The following is a 21,676-nucleotide window of genomic DNA, read 5'->3' on the forward strand; positions in this document are numbered from 1 at the left end:
AGTGTTTTGACGGACTGCAAGCTGCTTTTGGGAGGAAGCATTGTCTCGAACCACTGTATTTGAAAAGTGGTTTGCAGAAATTTTGTGCGAGAGACGGTCCCTGGAAGACGGCTGACCTGTGTTCGCCATCACCAAAGACGTTGCTGCCATGCGAGCCATAGTTGAAGTGGATGCCAGGATGACCATGACCCAATTAGAGAAGGAGATAGGCACCTCATCTGGACCCATCTGCTTGAAACTCCACAAAATGCTTGGCCTAAGCAAAGTTTCTGCATGCTGGGTGCCCCATCAGCTGACTAGAGAACAGCAGTAGGCTCGGGTGACTTGATGCCACAACATGCTGGCCAGGTTTGATGGCGGTCGCTCAAACTCTGTCTGGGAGAACACCAGCTGCTGCACCAAGTGATTTGAGCACCTGCAACTTTGCATAGACTCCTCTGGTGAATACTTTTAAAAAATGTAATATTCACTTTGTAAATAATAATACTTTTTGTGCATCGTAAGCTTACTGCACATCCCTCATATATGGGTTTAATTTGTTTAAAACCTATAGTGTTAATCTGTTTACTTTTATTCTAGCCATACAACATAGTTTCAATTCTTCATTAGTCTCTTGTGTGTTGGTTAGGTTACTGACTGTGCTACAGTTGACACTGTCTTTCCTGGAATACAGTGAAAGTGTTTGCTGTTGATGGCGGTCCACCGTACATGGGCCCTCATTCCGAGTTGATCGCTAGCTGCTTTCGGTCGCAGCGCAGCGAATAGGTAAAAATGCGGCACTTCTGTGCATGCATATGGTGCGCAGGCATGCGCGTCGTACTTTCACAAAAGACGATGTACTTTCACACAAGGTCTAGCGACGCTTTTTAGTCGCACTGCTGGCCGTAGAGTGATTGACAGGAAGTGGGTGTTCTGGGTGGTAACTGACCGTTTTCGGGGAGTGTGTGTAAAAATGCAGGCGTGCCGGATAAAAATGCAGGAGTGGCTGGGGAAACGTAGGCGTGGCTGGCCGAACGCAGGGCGTGTTTGTGACGTCAAACCAGGAACGAAACAGTCTGAAGTGATTGCTAGCTAGGAGTAAGTCTCGAGCTACTCAGAAACTGCACAATCTTTTTTGTAGCAATGCTGCGATCCTTTCGGTCGCACTTCTGCTAAGCTAAGATACACTCCCAGAGGGCGGCGGCTTAGCGTTTGCACTGCTGCTAAAAGCAGCTAGCAAGCGATCAACTCGGAATGAGGGCCATGGTCACTACATGCACCTCCACATCGCCTAGTTTTGAGCTGCAGCGGTGGTCAGCTCTCCTTGATAGCTTCTGACTACAGGCTTCTGTGGCTCACTAAGGGCATGCGCCCTACTTTGCCTGAGATTCAAAGTAAATATCCTCCCTATAAAAGGGAGTCTCTGGGCACTGCTCAGTGCATACCTGTACTCCAGAATATGGTTCTGGGGGCGTAGTGTGGGCGCGGCACCAGAGGTGAACTTTGGGGAGCCATCCAGGGTGTACAGCAGTTGCCTGTCAGTTTTATAGTGGGTCATACCGGCCGGTCATATATAACCTGTAATTTTTCAGACACATAGCCTATAAAATGTCTGTTAGGAGCTGACTGGCTAATATCTCTTTCCACTTTATCTCCAACCAAACTTTGATACATCTCCCTCCTGGAATTCCCACTGCACGTTATTATTCACAGTAGAGCGAATCAGTGACAGGCTGACCGAGTGTGTGCCCAATTGTAACAGAAACGGGATACAAGCCCTGGCCCCACTTCCATTACCACTCCTCTTCTTAGTCCTCCTACCCGTGCTCTATTAATTTGCTGGGTGCACCAAAATGTATGTTGTAAGCCCATAGTGAGGGAGGGAGCACCAGGGACTAGCCTCCTGCCTCCATATTTTAAGTGCATTTTCCCCCTACATTTCCCGCTAGCCTTTGCTACCAGGAGCCGGATCACCTCTCCCATCACCGCTGCCTTCTTTCTCTGAGTACACAGCTGCCTGCATCACCCAATGTAATCTCCCCGCCTTTAACACTTTCCTCATATAAGGGTCTTGGAGCAGAGTTGTGTGTGACGGTCTTACAGCAGAGATGTGAAATGGTCATAAAGCAGAGTTGTGCATGGGTCAAGAAGAAGAGCTGCTTGATAGTCATGGATAAGAGCTGCATGAGAATTAGGGAGAAGAGCTGCGTGTGAGGATCAGAGAGCAGAGCTGCTTGTGAGGGTCAGGGAGCAGAGCTGTGTGGGAGGGTCAGGGAGCAGAGCTGCATGGGAGGGTAAGTGAGCAGAGCTGCGTGGGAGGGTCAGGGAGCAAAGCTGCGTAGGAGGGTCAGGGAGCAGAGCTCTGTGGGTGGGTCAGGCAGCAGAGCTGCGTGGGAGGATTAAGAAGCAAAGCTACGTAGGTGGGTCATGGAGCAGAGCTGCATGGGTGGATTAGGGAGCAGAGCTGCATGGGAGGGTCAGATAACAGAGGGTCAGGGAGCAGAGTTGCGTGTGAGGGTCAGGGAACAGAGTTGTGTGTGAGGGTCAGGGAACAGAGGTGCGTCTGAGGGTCAGGGAACAGAGGTGCGTCTGAGGGTCAGGGAACAGAGCTTCAGGGAGCAGAGCTGCGGGTGAGGGTCTGGGAGCAGAGCTGCGGGTAAGGGTTATGTAGCACAGCTGCAGGTGAGGCATCCCGGCAGTCAGAATTCCAACACTGGAATCTTGACACTGTTTGGAATGCTGACACCAGCATCCCCACATGGATTGAAATGCTGGCAACGGGATCCCAAACACCGGAATTTTGATTGACCTCTGAATCATTCTAAAGCCAGATACACACTGGGCGACCTCGGCTAGTTACCAATTGGCGCTATATCACTGATTGCTAATTAGGGGAGATCGCCAGTACATACACACTGAACAATATCAATGTACGATATCATTCAGTGACGTCATCCCCCTCACTTCCTGAACATGCAGCTAAAGATATAGTTAACACTGAGCTGCATGTTCAGTAGATCATGGATGAACGAGAACGATCCACAGGTGTGCGCATCGTTCATAATTCATCCATACACAGTGGACGATATGAACAATAGATATTTTAATAAAAGATCGTTATCATTCATATCGTCCAGTGTCCCCCCCAGTGTGTACGGTCCTAAGTGCCCGGTAGTAGTATCAGCCATATAGATGTGTCTGAACTAAGGGGCCTATTCAGGTTGGATCGCGATTTGGTAAAAGTATGCGGGCGCATGCGCAGCACTCACGGTGGTCAGCATGCTGGGCGGCTTTGCCCTGCGATGGGTGGCCCTCAGCATGCGTTCACATGGAGTGCGTTCACATGGTCGACAAGACTTACATCGACAGTCATTGGGTCGACATGGTCGTTAGGTCGACATGAACAAGGTCGACATGAGTTTTTCACTTCTTTTTTTCTTCATACTTTACAATCCACGTGGACTACAATTGGGAACGGTAATCTGGGCGATAGTGGAGTGAGGCACCTTGCCCGAAGCTCGCTTGCCATGCGAGGAGACACGGTGCACTAATTGTGGTTCCCCGTCACTTTACAAAGAAAACAACACCAAAAAAGTAAAAAAATCATGTCGAAATTTTTCCATGTCGACCTTGTTCATGTTGACCTAATGACCATGTCGACCTAGGGCATGTTCACCAATAGTGGTTGACCTAATGACTGTCGACCTACCTCTTGTCAACCTAATGACCCACACCCCTCTGCTACTTAGCAGAATTTCCAATCCAACCTGAATCAGGCCCTAAATCTGGTGTAACCAAACAACATGGTATTTCATCTGTGTTTCATTGTTGCTGACCTGCCTGGGAACCTTGTAATATACATAGATACATTTGTGATACTTATGAGTAAACACGGTAAATGAAGATTGCATGTCACAGTTATGTTGTTAAATATGAAATGTGAAACTTAAGTCAAGAACAGGAAAAGTTCACATGAACAGCATTTAAGTACAGTATTACTATTACAGTATTCCCAAAACGCAGAGAGTTTGGTTTTAGTTACTTGTGGTCATTATATTTCCATCACATTTCTGCATTAACCAAACCTAGATAAAGTTGATGAGTGTACTGATGCAGTGTTTGTACTCTGAAAGTATGGTGTAAATTACACACGTGATGCCAGGAGATATACTGCTGGAACACGCTTTGATTAAGAGTCACATTTCTTTAGGACTTATTTATACCTCAGTAACGTTATAAAGACAAGTTTATGACTGCTGATACACAGTTCTTACCAGAAAAGCAGGGACCTTTTGTCACCACATTTAAATCTTTCTGTTGTTTGCAGGCAGATCTCCGCAGGAAGCATTCATTTTGATATGTGTCTCCATTTGATCCACAAACTGGCACATAGTTAGTGTGGCACTGCAAAAATAATATTTGTTAAATACTTAATGACAGATATAATAATAGCATCAATAATACATACATGGAAGTTATAATAATAAGGCTTTTCTACTTCAAAGAGAAACAATATGCAATGTTTTTATTTTATTTAGAGATGAGACAATGCACAAGATATACCTAGTATTCTTAACATAATAGTCAATGGTGAGGCAGACTGCACTTTGATATAATTGTTCTAAATTCCATTTAGGCACATTATAGCTAGAGGGGCACAGCAGGCAAAGGTGAACTCCTGGTAGGAGGAAATGATTAACATTTTCCTTCCCACCACCACTGGGAAATGGTCTGTGACATTTAAAGATACTGTTACAAAGCTGACACTTATTTTAAATACCTGACTAAGCAATAACATTTTCCATTTAACCTGTATGACCTTGCATATTGTGGGGAATATCTTGTAACAAGAACTTAGCTGTAACACAGCGGGGAGTTGTGCATGAAATATGCAATAAAAACCCATCACAGTTGTAAAACTAGATATAATAATAATAATAATAATAATAATAATAATAATAATAATAATAATAATAATAATATTATTATTATTATTATTATTGTTAATAATAATAATAATAATAATAATAATAATAATAATACCTTTATATTCACTGATAAAACTCATGATGATTAACATATTCCCAAGCGAAGGGTTAGACCTTTTTCCTATTCTGTTTATTTTTCACTTTAATTATGTAATGAGGAGAAGGTAATATAGGCCCCAATTAATGTCCTTTTTATTCTAATTAGCAATCAGTTGTGAACCATGATCTTGTAATAGCAAAGGAGTCCAATGCTGCAATATCAATGTCATGTACAAGTACAATGGTTGATAATTCATATCAGATCTTCCAAAGCCCAATGTTATTAGAGGAAAGTGAAAAATCTGTGCTTTGTATTTGTCCTCTAACGTGTTTGGATGTCTTAAGGGAACTGTGCTTGAAACTATTTGAAAAAAATCAAACAAAAAATCAAATTAATTACTTTAAAAAGTGAACACAAACATTTTCAGACATGTATTTGTTAAATATTCCTCAGTTATTGCCTCAGACGGCAAACAGTATCAAATATTGTTACTTATGGAAGATATGTCATTGACTCTTTCCTCCCATCAGGCATCTCTCCCCAATCTTCTATCTGAGTTGTATGCATACGCAGTATTTTCACTGTTAAGCAATTATCTGCCTGCATTCATTGCACATATGCCGCATTGGTCTTGCAACTGTGGGCGTAGAGAGGATTTATTCACAAACTGAGGGACTGCTTAGGGGAGGTAATAGCATGTGGCAGCAAAAACGCAGACATGTCCCAACCGCTTATGGGGTGTGTCTCAGCCTGGGTCTGTGATCAATCTCCCATTGGGGGAAGTAGGTCTTCCCAATTTAAAAAAAATACTACTACGTTCAACTCAGCTATGTCTAATCCTGGAACAGGAAATCATGTTGTAAGATATAGATGGACATTGAAAATGTGTTGGTTAAGGTTTACAACGTTGACTCCCTGCCCTGGCTTCCTCCTGCCGTGAGACCAGTCTCATACAATTTGTTTCTATGTTCTCTATTTACTGTACCTGGACAGTTGGGACAAACTGAACAATTAGACTAGGTCCCCTACTTCTTCCAACTGACCACGATATGGAGACATACACAGATTCCACTGGGCTGGGTTTCCACCTATATACATCCGTGGACGTTGGGGAGTGCTTCATTTTAACAATATCCTGGGTACTTTGCATCCTAATTCTTCACGGAGATATGTGACCGATATGAAATACCTCCAAACCTGCAATTTGCTTATTTGCAAATTAGAAGTTTCATTCAATCCCAATGCAAGTCGTCCAAAATTACGGACGCATTTAGAACCCAGGATGTACAGGTGCTATCACCTTATTTTACACCACCATGATTTTTCCCTCCTCAAAATACCTTGAACCGTTTGCTTTGGCTTGGGAGAGATTTGGGTGCTCCTGTGGACCATGAGGGAAGTCACTCACTTTATGTACGATATTTACATTTAAAGAAGTGCATTTCTGTCCGACCAAAACTATGTAAAATGTTGCAGAACGAGCACCTTATGGGGGTCATTCCGATTTGATCGTAGCTGTGCAAAATTTTGCACAGCTACGATCATCTTTACTGACATGCGGGGGAACGCCCAGCACGGGGCTAGCCCGCCCCGCATGTCAGTCCGACCCCCTCGCAGAAGTGCAAAGGCATCGCACAGCGGCGATGCCTTTGCACTTCAGGAGTAACTCCCGCAGCTTTAGCGTGCTGGCCGGGAGCTACTCCTCGCTCCCTGGCCTTCAGCGGCTGTGTATGACGTCACGCAGCCGCTGCGCCCCCCCCCCCCCCCGCGTTCGGTGCGGCCATGCCTGCATTGGCCAGACCGCGCCTACGAAAAGGCGGCTAACCGCCGCCGTTTTGCCCCCTCCCACCCATCGAACGCCTCTGCCTGTCAATAAGGCAGAGGCGATCGCTAGTCTGCTACGGCCTTTGGCCGTCCCGCAGGCGCACTAGGACACCTGCGCATGTGCAGCAGGGACCCGTTTGCTCTACTGCGTTAAAACGCAGCGAGCGAACGGGTCGGAATGACCCCCTATATTTCCTGTGATGTAAAAGAAGTGCACTCGCATAAAGAATATCTTATGCTAAATAGAATGTATATGGATGTTTGTGTAATGTAATATTATGCCGGGAACCTGCCATAGTATATACAAATTTACACTGCACATGTACACAAAAAACGCATACAAAATACAGTGAGAAGGGCTTGAATCTGAGATGTACGTAAACTTGATGGTTTAAATAAATCTGAGATAATGAGAGATCTGCGCATGTACAGATACTGTACTGCGCATGTGAGCTCGTTCTGTAACATGACTGACATGCTGCAGCCATTTGAAGGTGGAGACAGGCGTTGGAGAACAAGGTGTGTGCTGAAGCCAATGACTGCATCCTTGGACGCAGCTTCAATGGCTTCAGCAGCCTGAATTACCCGCTCATCCTACTGTAATTAACCTGAGGGTTACTCATATGGGTGATTGTTCAGGCAGATGATCTGATGCTGCTTCCTTGGGCGCAGCAGTGGATCTTCTGCGGCATTTGCTTATTATTGTGCAGCTGCTGTGTACAAAACAATGTTTTTTCATACTTTCATTCAAACACGAGAAGGATGATTATGCCTGCTGTTTCGTAAAGTTTTTTATTTTTATTTAAACCAAACTTAATACTGAATGCATTTTTCGTTATCATAAATGTAAAACCAAATTACTTGTGCTTAGTTGGGTATAAGTGTATCTAATATACGTCTGATAAAAAACCTGGCACATATACTACTGTTGCTTCTCTAACTCAACATAAGGGGATACATTTCCTAATGTTTCATGCATGTCTTTAGAGCTTTTTGAGACATACATATCCAATTCACTATAAGCCTCAAAGGGTGTGCTGTGTCCCAATATCACTATGATGTCTACAACCCTAGTGCACAGTTTGTCTTAGTTGTTACTCAGATCACAATGCAATAAATGCTACTAAAGATACCTGTCTGTTACCAGTACTAGTCTTGGACAAGCTAGGCTGATGAAACTCTAACAGGGAAACCTGCAGTGTGGGGTCCCCCTGTCATAATATCAAATATAGCTAAATGTAAGCTAAATTTAACGCTGTCATATTAAGTAGCTACTCAGATTGGGGTTGTCACTCCCCAATTTCACAGACATAAAGTAGAAAACAAAGTAACAGCACTAGGGTGGTACTGACAAATACTGTGAAACGTGTTAAGCTAAAGCCCTAATATTGGACATCTTGGGACTATTTGTACCTTATATCCTGACCAGTTTCATCTGTGGACACCGATTTCCAGCATGAAGTGTGCCATCAGACATTTTTCCAGCATGCGAGGTAACTTGCTACAACAATGACTGAACAGACCTTGTCTTTGTAACTAGTTGGTAATATTCATCCTAACTGCGAGGAAATATCCGGATAATCATCATTTATGTGCACATAACAGTTGCCTATGCTACTTATAAGGATAGACATTTCCAAGGCCACCTGTCATATTTGATATCACACAAAATATACCAGTGGCGCATATTAAGTGAATCAGTACAGTCTTCTGGTGGGACCTGGTCATATCGCATTGCGACTAAGATGCAATTGTAAAAAAAAAAAAAAATTGCCCACGCTAGCAGAGTTGTGTGGGATCTAGCGGCCACTAGCACCAGGCAGCTTACGCTGCAAGATTAGATGTATGAGGACACATCCGTATTTCATTGTGATGTATATTCCCTTTAATTTCAATATTTAAAGTTTTACAATTTTTGATCAACCAAACTGTTTACATTTCTATTATACTAATATGTACATTTAGTGGTAATAATGGATATTTTCTTTAGATTTTGACTATATAGTCAAAATCGCAAGAAAAGTTACTGCAGATCGCAAGGTAAAAGTCACCTTGCGATCCCGTTTCGATCCCGATGTGCGGCCCCGCCAGGTCGGCATCGCAAGAAACGATAGACTATGCAGGCAAGTCAATCCTTGCTAGATCGGTGTACTATCTAGTTCATCTCACATGTCAATGACATCTCACATAAGCCAAAATCTCACATAAGCCAAAATCGTAAGTACACATAGTCCATATTTCAAGAAAAGTTAGTCAAAATCTGTGCTATCTGGGCTCCGGGGAGTTCAAGGGAAATCGCGAGTGAAAATCGGGCATGGCAAGGATCTCACGTGTGTACACACCCTTAGATATCTGTCAATACCACAGGAGTGCTGCTACTTTGTTTTTTTTACCACTTTCTTATGTAAACCTTGTACAGTAAGGGCGTGTCTGCGCAATTGGAAACATAAGCAGACCATGAAAAATCCACATATATGCCCCTGGAGAAATTTATACTCATATCTCATGGCAGGTCAGCATCAGTAACATGCATCTGGTCTACGCCAGGCATACCTCACATACATTGTCACCCATGTTTTTAAACATTTATTTTGATTGTAATATACACTTCCATTGATAGGCATCAATAAAACTTTTCATTTCACGCTAATACAACAGAAACAACTCTATCACGTGGAAGAAGAAAAAATGACAAAATGGCAAAACCATAGTATTTGCTCAAGCAATGAGGAATCAGCATCTGCAGTGCATTTGTAATCAGCCAATCACAAGTGGTCCACTAGTATTACTGCCCATCATACTCAAGAATTTGGACAAGCCCCTGACCAAGGGTGGACTGGGAAATTTAAGCCTGAGGCCAAGAACATAGCACTGGCCCATGAGCAGTGGCCAGGGTTTAGGAGCACAGTTATTAAACAATATTTGTGGAGACTGAAAATGACTGGAGTGCATTTTTTTCCCCTCTCTGGCACCATCCTGACGCACATATGTACTAAGCGCACAGGCGTAAGATATCACTCTGCTTTCAGCTTGTCGCTGGGATGGGCTCTTATCCGAGTCCGTCTCCCGGCAAGGGATTTTTATTAAATTCAAATGAAAATGTGCATGTCCCCTCGCCTGGTCCAGTCTGCTTGCTGCTTACGGCCACCTGCAAATAATATGTGTTTCCCAGGAGTATATGTGTCTGTGTCCTGGTTAGCATGTATTCTCAATTGCATGATCACCCCTTTTGTACTCATCCTATGTTAGAATCTGAGGGATTGGCACCAAATATAATTACTCTGTAGTACTCGATTCATGGAAAACTGTTTTGTTAAAAATCGATTTATGACAGTTATTGTGTGAAAGTTATCATGGTGATAGAATATTTATAAAAAGACCATCATTAAATGTGAACTTAAAACGCGCACAAAGCTAAACAAACATTGTGGCCTAGACTTGGGCATCAGAGAAAAAAGTGACCAGTCTTTACCTGAAACTGGCAGGCACATTTCAGAGCATCACCCTCTTCTATGCACACACCTCCATATTTACATGTTGATTCATCACACACTCTTCGTACTTCAGACTCTCTCATGTTGAGCTCTGTAAAGTGAAAGGAGTCAAGAGACATATAAATTAATATTGACCATTTAACATGCTTAATGCATATTTAGTCAGTTTTTTTTAAATCTAATATTAAATATCCATTCTACAATTTAACCTTTTTAAAATCTAACATAAACTGAATATAATCCGCGGCACAGTTTCAATGCCAGATGAACTGATTTGATGGCTGAACCACATATAGAGGATGGCTCCCTGCTCCAGAGAAGGTTTATGTTCAAGTCATAAGCCCCAATATTTACTAAGCAGCAGTTTAAAGTTCATTAACCCCACTGATGTCAAGATGTTACAAGCACTCCTCAAACAACCAATACAAACATGCAAAATCATAAATAGGTAAATACACTAAACCATAATCCTGGTCTTAGTTCTATTTACACCATTAGTGTTACTCTAATATACATTATACTGCTACATTTTTCCTGTGACTTTTATAGCACTACCGAATATGTGAACTTAACCAGACATTTTGCACATGTTTGTGGACCATAGAGGTAAGTACAGTACTGTATGTGTGCTAGGGGGTGGGTGGGGAGTGAAGGAGTTGTACTCTTTTTATTATACATTTTTTTCTTAAAAGTCCCTATAATGAGAGTTGCACTTTTGAAGTATTCTTAACGTTTTTTTTTATCAGAATCATAAAGGAGGAAGGATCTGCTTCCTTTGCTTAAATAGGCTATTAAAGAGGAACACAATGCTCTCTAATGAGCACATGGAGATATCAAATAACCAGAAGGTCATAATTTCACTTCCAGAGGGTGAACTAGTGCGTACTATACATCTGACCAGCAATTTCCCAATGCTGATCTGATATGCAGATCAGTGTATGATGACTGGCAATCTCTTAGGGAATTGGCAAAATCCTACATGTTGAAAATCACAGGCTTGCTGATTCTGAGCATTTATGGGTCACAACTGTTGAATATAGGATATTCAACATGTTGGAATATTTATTTTATTTATTTATTTATTAACAGTTTCTTATATAGCGCAGCATATTCCGTTGCGCTTTACAATTAGAACAACAGTAATAGAACAAAACTGGGTAAAAACAAACAGATATAGAGGTAGGAAGGCCCTGCTCGCAAGCTTACAATCTATAGGGAAATAGGCATAGATACACAAGGATTGATGCTACCTATTGCATAATGGTCCACCAGATTGCTAGGTTCTTAATGGGTTGTATGATGATACCCCACAAAGTTATCCAAGTGTCAGGAGGGATATATGTTGGAATATGCAGTTGTCACATCCAGTCAATTCCTCATTTTGCCCCAATTAATTCAGGGCAGGTTAGATGGGTCAAGTGGTTCTTATATGCCAACAAATTCTATGTTTCTATGTTTAATTGCAGATACAGTATATGGGCTCTTTATGTTTGTCTAGGATCTCTGCTATCAACAGGAAACAAGATATGTGGCAGTAACATAGAGGACATCTTTTGACTTCCAGAAGGTGAACAGAGGTCACCCACAGGCCAATTATCCTGCTGGTGCTGCTGGCACACTTCTGAAATAACCACTGGTGATCAGATGTTTGGAAGGCAGTGGCAATTAGTCAGCTGCATTGAATAGCCTCAAACATTATGTAACCAGTTCATGGCTACCTGGAACCAGTATAAAAGTTATAATGTATCAGTTGCAGCGATATGGCTAAAACTTTCCAACATGTGGAACGCTGGCTTTCTATTTTTCCCCACTAAATTCCCAAATGTCACAGAACATGAATTGAGTAATCAATATACAATTATTAATTCAACCTATGTTAATTCATGTGGTAATTAAGTGGGGGAAAAAAGGACAAGATCACATTTATATTATATTTCTACACTGTCATCACAGATTTCACATTACTTAACAAGCAAAAAAGAGGAATTAGTGGAACGTCATGCAATTAGGACAGCCAGCAGGGGTCCTGTGACAGCTGCCTTTTCTATGTCAGAAGCCAGTCTCTATGTCAGAAGCCAGAAAGCTTTGCATACCATGCAAGTAGACTACGCCATTCCTTAACTGTCTTTTTAGCGTTTCCATAACTGAATCTATCTATCTATCTATCTATCTATCTATCTATCTATCTATCTATCTATCTATCTCTCTCTCTCTCTCTCTCTCTATCTATCTATCTATCTATCTATCTATCTATCTATCTATCTATCTATATCTTGGGTAATGTATATATATATATATATATATATAAAGAGAGAGAGAGAGAGAGAGAGAGAGAGAGACCATTTTACCAGCTACTTAATTTTAAGAGAGCATTGGCTGTAGAAAATCTGCTGAGGGTGACAGAGCTAAGGCTGCATGTTCTGCGCTTAAACAAGGTTTGTGTAATTCCAAGGATGAATACATTCCTACATGTGAAATTCTTCATTTCATGTTATGTATTTAAGCAACAGTGTTATTATGTCATTAAAATGATAAAATATTATAAAATTTAGTTAAAACAACATTATATATATTGTGACTGCAAACAATAAATAAGGAAAATTCAGATTAATACAAGGTGGGCATTATTGAGACACATTTTTTACAAATTAAGGGGGTAATTCCGAGTTGATCGCTAACTGCATTCGTTCTCTGTGCAGCGATGAGGCAAAAAAAACGGCCCTTCTGCGCATGCGTATGCGGCGCAATGCGCACGCGCGACGTACTATTACAGCGAACGATGTAGTTTCACACAGGGTCTAGTGAAGCTTTCCAGTCGCACTGCTGACCGCAGAGTGATTGACATGAAGTGGGCGTTTCTGGGTGTCAACTGACATTTTCAGGGAGTGTTCGGAAAAACGCAGGCGTGCCAGGAAAAATGCAGGCGTGGCTGGGCGAACGTAGCGCGGGTTTGTGACATCAAACAGGAAATGAATAGTCTGAAGTGATCGCAAGTGCTGAGTAGGTTTTGAGCTACTCTGAAACTGCACACAAAAAATTTGTAGCCGCTCTGCGATCCTTTCGTTCGCACTTCTGCTAAGCTAAAATACACTCCCAGTGGTCGGTGGCCTAGAGTTTGCATGGCTGCCAAAAACTGCTAGCGAGCGATCAACTCGGAATGACCACCTAAAAGCAGAGGAACAATTTAGGACAGAGGAGCCAACACAAAAGCCCACAACAGTATAATATGTCTCCATTAAAGCCACTCATACCTTTTTTTTAATTGACATGTTAAAACTCTCTAACAAAATAGTAGAACTAATTACAAAACAACAGTAAGCAAAAACTGAAATACAGTTAATACAAATGTGTGATTAATAAACATACAGTAAATACACAATACAGTATATAGCCTGAGGAAGCAGATGTATGTTCTACGAAACATGTTGCTGCATATTGGCCCCCCAAAAAAGAAACCCAACTAAGGGGGTACACCCAGGCAAACCATCCCTCTGCTGTCACACTGCTGAGCAGCTACCCCCGGCAAACATCATTCCCACCCCCCATTAATGAGCAGGTAACCCCAACAGGGCAATCAACCCCCATGACCACACAACTACGGGGGTAACCCCAGCAAAACCCTTCTCCGCAGCCACCCCCCTGGACAAACAATCCCCCCACCCTGTGGCACAGCACTAACCCCTGAAGACGCAATACCCGGCCATGCATAGACCCTCTTATCAGAGAGCTCTATGCAGCCAGAGTTTGGAGACAGCGCATGCTGGAACGGACAGGCACGGCAGTCATTGCAGGTCGGGGCAGACACTCAGCACATGCATAAAATGGCTGCTGCAATAAAGGCATGGCCACAAATCTCCACTGGGGCTCAAGAGTATCTGCTTCCTCCCTCCCTGCATAATCTGGTAGCCAGCCAGCAAAATCTAGGGGCCATGGCGACCTGGCCCCTGGAATTTGTCAAGTCCTATCCTACTATATTATTATGGAGTAAGATAATGACAGGACTGCAGAGAGAGCAATGTTACCTGAGCAACCACCACAGGACAATGGTGTGATTTCTGTCCAGTGCTTGTTTGCCACCAATCATGGGTGAGCTGATATATTTACATATACAGGTTATACGAACATCAATATGGTCACTACATGCCCCAGCCCCCCTCCCCCCAGATTCTGGGATACCTATTTGGATACATTTTTTTATCATTCATAAGGAAAGAGAGAGAGCCCTAGAACAAAACACCCCTATTTCATTGACTACTTAAGGAGCCCAGTTGAAAGGCCACAACTGCACTTCTGTTTTGTCACTTGTATACTGAGATGTTTGTGACGCCAACCACTCACACTTCTTTCTAACGGCCCCTCTTCCTCACATATACCTCCCAACATTGTGCAGGTTAAATTCTGGACCAGGCGTTTGCCAAAAAGAGGAGAGGTCACACAGGAAGGGGACATGACCTCATGCCCACACACATTTTCATAACTTGGGTGGTGTTCCTCCTGTCCCCAGGCTCTCCCAGAATCATATCACCAAACGGTTAGGGTATAGGTGTAAAAGGGTATAGCTGAAGGTATAAAGATTTAGGGAGAATCATAACTATTGTGTTTTATTATATGGATGATGTTGTTAATGCTTTAATGGAGTTATTTAAAGTGAAGGTGTCTTTTTTTTTAGGTTAGGTAATTATGAGGTTAATGTACATGAATGGAATTAATTGAAGATGAGGTTAATTAATAATTATGACGGTAATGGTTAAGTGGTTAATTGTACTGGATGGGATCCCACTAACATCTGTATTATGTGCTCTCTGCACTCTCTGCAATCTATATTCCTTAAACACAGATGTGTAAAGAGGAGGTGTGTGTCATTGCCCCAGGTGACAGAGGGCGGGATGTACTAAATGACATTGCCACCGATTGTTGCGATGCTAATCGCATATGTACTTACATATGCGATTACTAGCATTGCGAAGGACAGCTCTTCTGATAAGAGCTGTCCTTCTTGATATCCAGTGGCTCTCCGACTTTCCGGGTTTCAGCCCCAGGAGTTATTCTGCGCATACGCAGAGTGACAGGGGTAGCCGCAGGGCATGCTGGGAGGGGTCTGATCGGATCCCTCACACCAGCGCTACAGAGAGAAGCCAATAAGCTTCTATGGGGTATCGCCACACTCCGCAGCGCTGACCCGGTAGCTGGGGTTTAGTGCATTCGGAAAATGTGGTAAACAGGGGTTTACCGCATTCTCCATTTAGTACATCCTGCCCAGAATGCCTAGCATCACTCCTGACATGCCCTGTTATGCCAAGAAACTCAGGGCGTAATTCTTAGGCAGATGCGTCTTTATGCTAAAGGTGCTACAAAGTTCTTTCCTGTTGTAAATCAATGAGTCTGATTGTGCAAGGACTGAGATGTCCACTGTCAGCATCCATAGACGCAGAAATACTGCTTAGTATATCTTTGATGTCACCAACAGTTGCATCATGGAAACTTACAACAGGCCTGAGGGTTCTCTGTCCAAGCATAGCCTCCTATGTGTGCTGTTGAGTATCTCTGTATGCAAACTTCAGAGACATGCCTGCGTCTTTTTAGCCACCTTCTTTTTACCTCCCAGTCAATGTCTAGGAACGTCCCTCACATTTCTGATACAATGGGTGGTATTCAAATGATATATTACGCCCAATCTCCTTTCTAAAGTGATTCCCGTTATCGCGCATATCGCGCCCATAGTAATCAGGATTAGCTGCATAAAGGGTTGGGCGCCTTGCTACTCCGGGAGGAGCAAGCTGAAATGAAGATACCACATCCGTCAGCAGAAACATATCGGGTGTGGAAGCAGGCGAAAAGTATTGAATACCGCCCAATGAGTCCAAATCTGCACTGCGACCGTACATACAAAATAGGGAAGCATGCACACTGTGACTCTGATGTATGCACATATGAATTATATCTTTCCACAGCACCCATTACTGCCACTGAGTCCCACTCGGAATCAGGCCCATGATGTGAGGAAAGTTTCACAGCAACATCACTCGTCTCCACTGGGCAATTCCGAAGTATTCATCATAATCTTACAGCTGCCCAGTACTGGAAGACATGTTTGCAATTGCCCATACAGCATAATGTGGCCATACTTGCGGTGCCTGTTCTGCCTCTGACCTGGTCTTATCACTCCCCACATTTACGCTATATAGTCAGGGTTTATTTGGTTTTAGACATCTGATACAAAAACTACCTCAACTAATGAACGAAGGCATTTCATATACTTTCCAGAAAGTACAGTTTGTATTGAGAAGGAACTTTACATTTCTCAAGAAAAAGATGTTTGTGGATTCCAGAAGACAGTGGGCCTTGCTCGGAGTAGCATGAAGCCCATTTTATGTATGGGTCCCTTTTAGCAGCTGAGTGCACACATCTAAAAGTGAGTTAGAGTCATGCGCATCTCAGTCGCAACTCAGAGCTTTAACTGGGAGTGACGCTGTGTAACGCCCACAGCGAATTACAGCTAGCCTAGGTGTAAGTAGAGATCCATCTGATTTCAGACGCATCTCTTGCACCACGTATAGGCTGTTATATGTCGGCACTACTAGTGATTCCATCTACTCGCCTAAGCAGATGGATAGGGTGGTCTGACTGTATAGGCGCTCTCATCTATGAACAGGTGAATATCTGCATTTATTTCTGACTTGTGTGCAACTCTGAATACAGGTCTATGTGTTCACAATATTTGAGTGACTCCTTTAAATCTAGCCAGCATAATAAACACAACAATCTCACAATAACACTAAACAACAAACTTCAAGTAGTTTTAAGTCGTTTACTTGCATGTAGTATCATCTTGTATTAAAACAAAACTTTGTTTCCATATATAATTTCTCATCTTGTCACAAGGATCAGTGTTGCCAATTGCTTGTCATAGTCAAACATAAATACAGTATCTGCACCTGTTGTCTGCTAAAATATTGTCCTAGATTATCTTTAATGAGTTTCACCTGTAACATAAATCATTTTTGATACATTTGTCATGTGTACTCTGAGTAGATGCCATTTATCTCCTTACATGATAATTACTGTATGTCACCAGAAGAAAGGTTTTCCAATGTGGAGATCATAGCAGGGTACCAGTTAGTGTTTCAGTATACTCCTGTAGCACTTAAGCAAACATGAGTTAACTACTGAGCCACCTGCTTTTACAGAAAAAGACTTAGCTTACATGCTCATGGGTTGTTTGTTTTTACACATATAAGTGAGTGACTGGACTCCTACAATGCTCCTAAAACGCATCACCAATAACTGAGAACATCAATAGACATAAATAATGTAGAAAGCCTCATTTTAAAAGGTCCTGGGTACACCCAAAAGAAATAAAGCCTGTACTGTTCTTCAAAAAGTAAAAAAATAAACAGTAATTGTTTGACCATTAAAATTGAACCTGGTGGAGCCATTAATATGAAGAACCGCTGGTCTAGAAATAAATATTATTGTTATTATGACTTCTGTTTAGCAATATCTCTCACAGTGGTTACTAGACTTGCCGAAGCCGATTGTTGTCATGAATCCTCTATATCAAGTACTGCTACATGTAGCTATGGATTCGGTATGATATGGCGTCGGTATTTTGACGCCGGGATTCCGTTCTGCATTGAGATATTAATGTCGCTATTTTGCTGCCGGAATCCCGTCCTGCAACACTGTAACTACATCCCATAGCGATAATGACATAGCAGGATCACATCCTCAGTATGTTCACAACATACTGCAGCTAAAAAGCTAATTTTTATTAATTTATTAACAGTTTCTTATATAGCACAGCAAATTCCGTTGCACTTTACAACTGGACACAATAGAAGACAAAACTGGGTAAAAACAAACATAGAGGTAGGAGGGCCCTGCTCGCAAGCTTACAATCTATAGGGAAATAGGCATTGATACACAAGGATAGGTGCTATCTATTGCATAGTTGTCCACCAGATTGCAAAGGTTCTTAGTGGGCTGCATGAAATCACATCACAGCAGTGATGAACCAGGGTCAGGAACAAGGGAGAGTGAAGAAAGGAGGATATCAATGGATAGGAAAGCTATGAAGGTAATGTGAGCGGTTCTAGAATTTGATAAGCTTGTCTGAATAGGTGAGTTTTTAGGGAACGCTTGAAGGTTTGAAGATTAGAGGAGAGTCTTATTGTATGTGGTATCAGAATGCTTCCAATAGGAGCCAGTACAGTGTTTCACTGAACCTGTTGATCTTGTAGGACGCAGTAACCTATCAACACGTGCAATTTAGTGAAGTAACTTGTGAGGAGGGGAGGTTGGAAGGAGCAGGTAATTCAAACCCCCCCCCCCCCCCTTCCCACAATCCCACTCAAAATTATAAATTATATATATATAATGGGCTCATACATCCAACTGGTTTTTACTGCCATAAGCAAGGATGCGAAATTATATACAGCTATGAATCAGAATGATGAACATCATCAACCCCACAGCTGTATTAAAGCCTACTATTATTAGCTAAACGTGAATGAATAGAATACAACTTTTCATAAATGAAATAATGCTCCTTAGCTGCTAGGACGCTAGGACTGTTGGGTGAAGTGTCCTGCTCAATCTAGTGAGCAGATGATGTAACAATGTAAGTGTGTTTTAAGGGAAAGGTATGGAAAGGTGACTTCTTGGGGCCATTCCTTGTTGTGCAGTGGGGCATATGTCCATATCCACTTTGCAGAAGGACTTGGATTCTGCCCTCTCTCTCAGATGGCGTCTCTACACACCAGAGAGTAGGTCTGCATCTTGAATTGGAAGTAAAGTTAAATAGTTTTGGGCTGCGCATCAGCCACACATAATAATGTAATTATTCTTTTTTTTTCTTTTTTCAAAATACAGACAACATGGAGTGTGGTTGCATATAGGCACTACCTATCAATCAGGTGCACTTAAATACATAGACATATAATAAATATGTCTGAATATAGAAACGGTGCATATATCTTATGTACTCTACACAAGACAGACACAAGAGCCTAAAGAAACACATCTCAGTACATCTCCACATCTTCCTCATTTCTTCTGGAACAGTGTTGGAGAACCAATTGTCTAAGATACATATTTCTAAGTTAATTAAGAGCAATTATGATACAGCTGTGGCAACTGATTACTTTGATGTGTTTTCTAATTATTTCAAAATGAAGGTAAATTACACAGGATGAATTAAAATTGCCACTGTCATATGTACTTATAATTAATGTGTGCCATAACACATCAGATAATATTACTTTTAACATGCACTTTTTAACGTTTTTGTCATCAATGTGGTTAACGTCATTGTTATATAATTATATAGGGTTAGTTACTCAATTTATCACATATAGTCAGCATAAAAGCTGGCCACAAATTGACAGATCCTGTTACACATGTGGATGGCCAAATTGGACAAATGTAGCTATTAGGAGGCCACATTACAAAGGAGTTCTGCACCATCATCAGCAGAAATACACAGAGATGCTGGTTACCTGCCAACAGGATTTACTGGCAAGCTTATAAATGACCCAGTCACCTTTTTGGGGTCAGACTTATACTTGTGTTTACAGAATATCCAATGGAACAAACAGGTCACGCAAATAAATGCATATGCTAAAACAGAATGAGGCTCATCTTAAGTTGGACTTGTAGTGCATGAGCACCATAATATGTATAGCTGTGTCCTTTTTTACCTTGCTACAGCCTCACCAAACAGCCCCAGTTGGCGCCTGGTTGCGTGCGACTGGGGTGTGCAGAGTGTCTTTCTAGCTTAAAATGGGTCTTATTTGCATAAATGGATGCAACAAAACTAAACTGCTAGTTTACACTGATCAATTTTATATTTATAATCGGTGCAGTGTGTGCTGTACACATGGGCCCCCGGGGTCCAAGGGGGGAACACAGCGCACACCCATTTTGTAAATATTTACCCTCCAGAGTCCTGCATTGGCAGCAGGAATCACCAGGAAAATGGAGCAGCAGACTTTTTCCTGGTTAAGAAAATCTCTGGGAAAATGGCAGCCGCATTATTTTCCCGGAAACCTGTGCTTGCACACTAGACTCTGGGACAGTGCAAGGGTCCCCTAGTAACCCTAGTGCCCAAAGTCTACAGTGCTGCCGGCAAGAGAGGAGACCCAGATGGATCCTGCACAAGGGGCTCCTCTGCCCCTGATTACACATCTTGTTTGCGACGGAGTCTGAATCTGTGTAAAACGGACTCTGATGCAGCTTTTCCTCATGCTGAGTTCCGTTGTGCTTCATCAGCAACTTTATACGTTTATAAAACCAATTTCCTGTTTTTGTATATATCAGAACATAACTATCATCTCAGAACTTTACTTGGCCAATGTTGCTAGCAGCTGTTATGGCAAACCTGCCTATCCTCATGTAAAGAAAAAATTGGGTAGCACTTCCAGCCACCAGGATAAGTGGGCAAGTCTCCCGGAGCCGGCCTACAACTGCCAGCACCCGCTTGCTATCACCCCCTGCGCTCGTAGCTGCCCACTTACAGATGAAAAGTGGACTTGATGCAATTTGTGTTGCATCACGTCATCGTAGCCTTGCCAACCAGATAATCTGGGCTTTGTATAGTGGGGGCTGGGTTGTGATGACGCGGTCTCGCCTTCACGGCCCCGGACCTCATCCCTATGCCGATACCATGCCTCCTGTTGTGCCGACCTGGCTGCCGCCCACCTGGGGAAGCCAGAAAGTCAGCAAGCATGTGTTCTGCTGGACAGATGAGCTGTAGTGTAGATAGAGAGCTGTTGGGAAAAATCAATTTTTGTCCTTATTATGCTTTACTCGCTCTATCTCGTGTTCTCTAAATCTGTGTATTTACTGCTAGAATTTCATTACATTTTCTAAACTGCACATTTCTTCATTAAAGCTCAATATGTCCTTTCAGGCAAAAAAAGGCAAAACCCCAGTAAATTTTTATACTTTTGCTCTTAAACAGCATGTGTTTCCTGACCCAGAACAGATGAAATCATGGAGAAGGGATGTAGTAAGTTTACAATTCAAGCATGCAATATTAGACAATGCCGGGCTAAATGAAAGAAGCCGAAGGCTTTACGGTTTGGACATTTTATTGTGAGATGAGAAGCTGAGTGATGTAAGTGAATTAAAAGGGAAAGGGGGGGGGGAAAGATCAGCGTCCCTAGTTCTTAGGAGAAGCAATTGGTTATACAAAATAAGGTGCAGCCGTTTGTGGAAATAAATATATTGTACACATGGACCTAGAGACAAGTTGCTTAGTGATACAATATCCATTCGTTTCTATAAAAGCTACTGCAGAAATAAATAATGAAAAAAAAGAAGAAAAAAAAAAAAGAGCAAACACACTGAGT

At 42.3% G+C, this 21,676-nt stretch overlaps 1 protein-coding gene across 2 annotated transcripts in view; it reads right to left on the minus strand.

Moving 5' to 3' along the window:
• TMEFF1 (transmembrane protein with EGF like and two follistatin like domains 1) overlaps positions 1 to 21,676 on the minus strand; it is a 247,773-nt gene that overhangs the window by 125,549 nt on the left and 100,548 nt on the right. For both annotated transcript variants that reach the window (XM_063922918.1, XM_063922917.1), the window contains exons 2-3: positions 10,304 to 10,416; positions 4,254 to 4,383 (exon numbers count right to left, since the gene is read on the minus strand). In XM_063922918.1, the coding sequence (XP_063778988.1) occupies positions 4,254 to 4,383; positions 10,304 to 10,416 (243 nt within the window). The remainder of the gene's footprint in view (positions 1 to 4,253; positions 4,384 to 10,303; positions 10,417 to 21,676) is intronic.

Source organism: Pseudophryne corroboree, chromosome 5 (genome assembly GCF_028390025.1).
Source record: "Pseudophryne corroboree isolate aPseCor3 chromosome 5, aPseCor3.hap2, whole genome shotgun sequence".
Lineage (NCBI taxonomy): Eukaryota > Metazoa > Chordata > Amphibia > Anura > Myobatrachidae > Pseudophryne > Pseudophryne corroboree.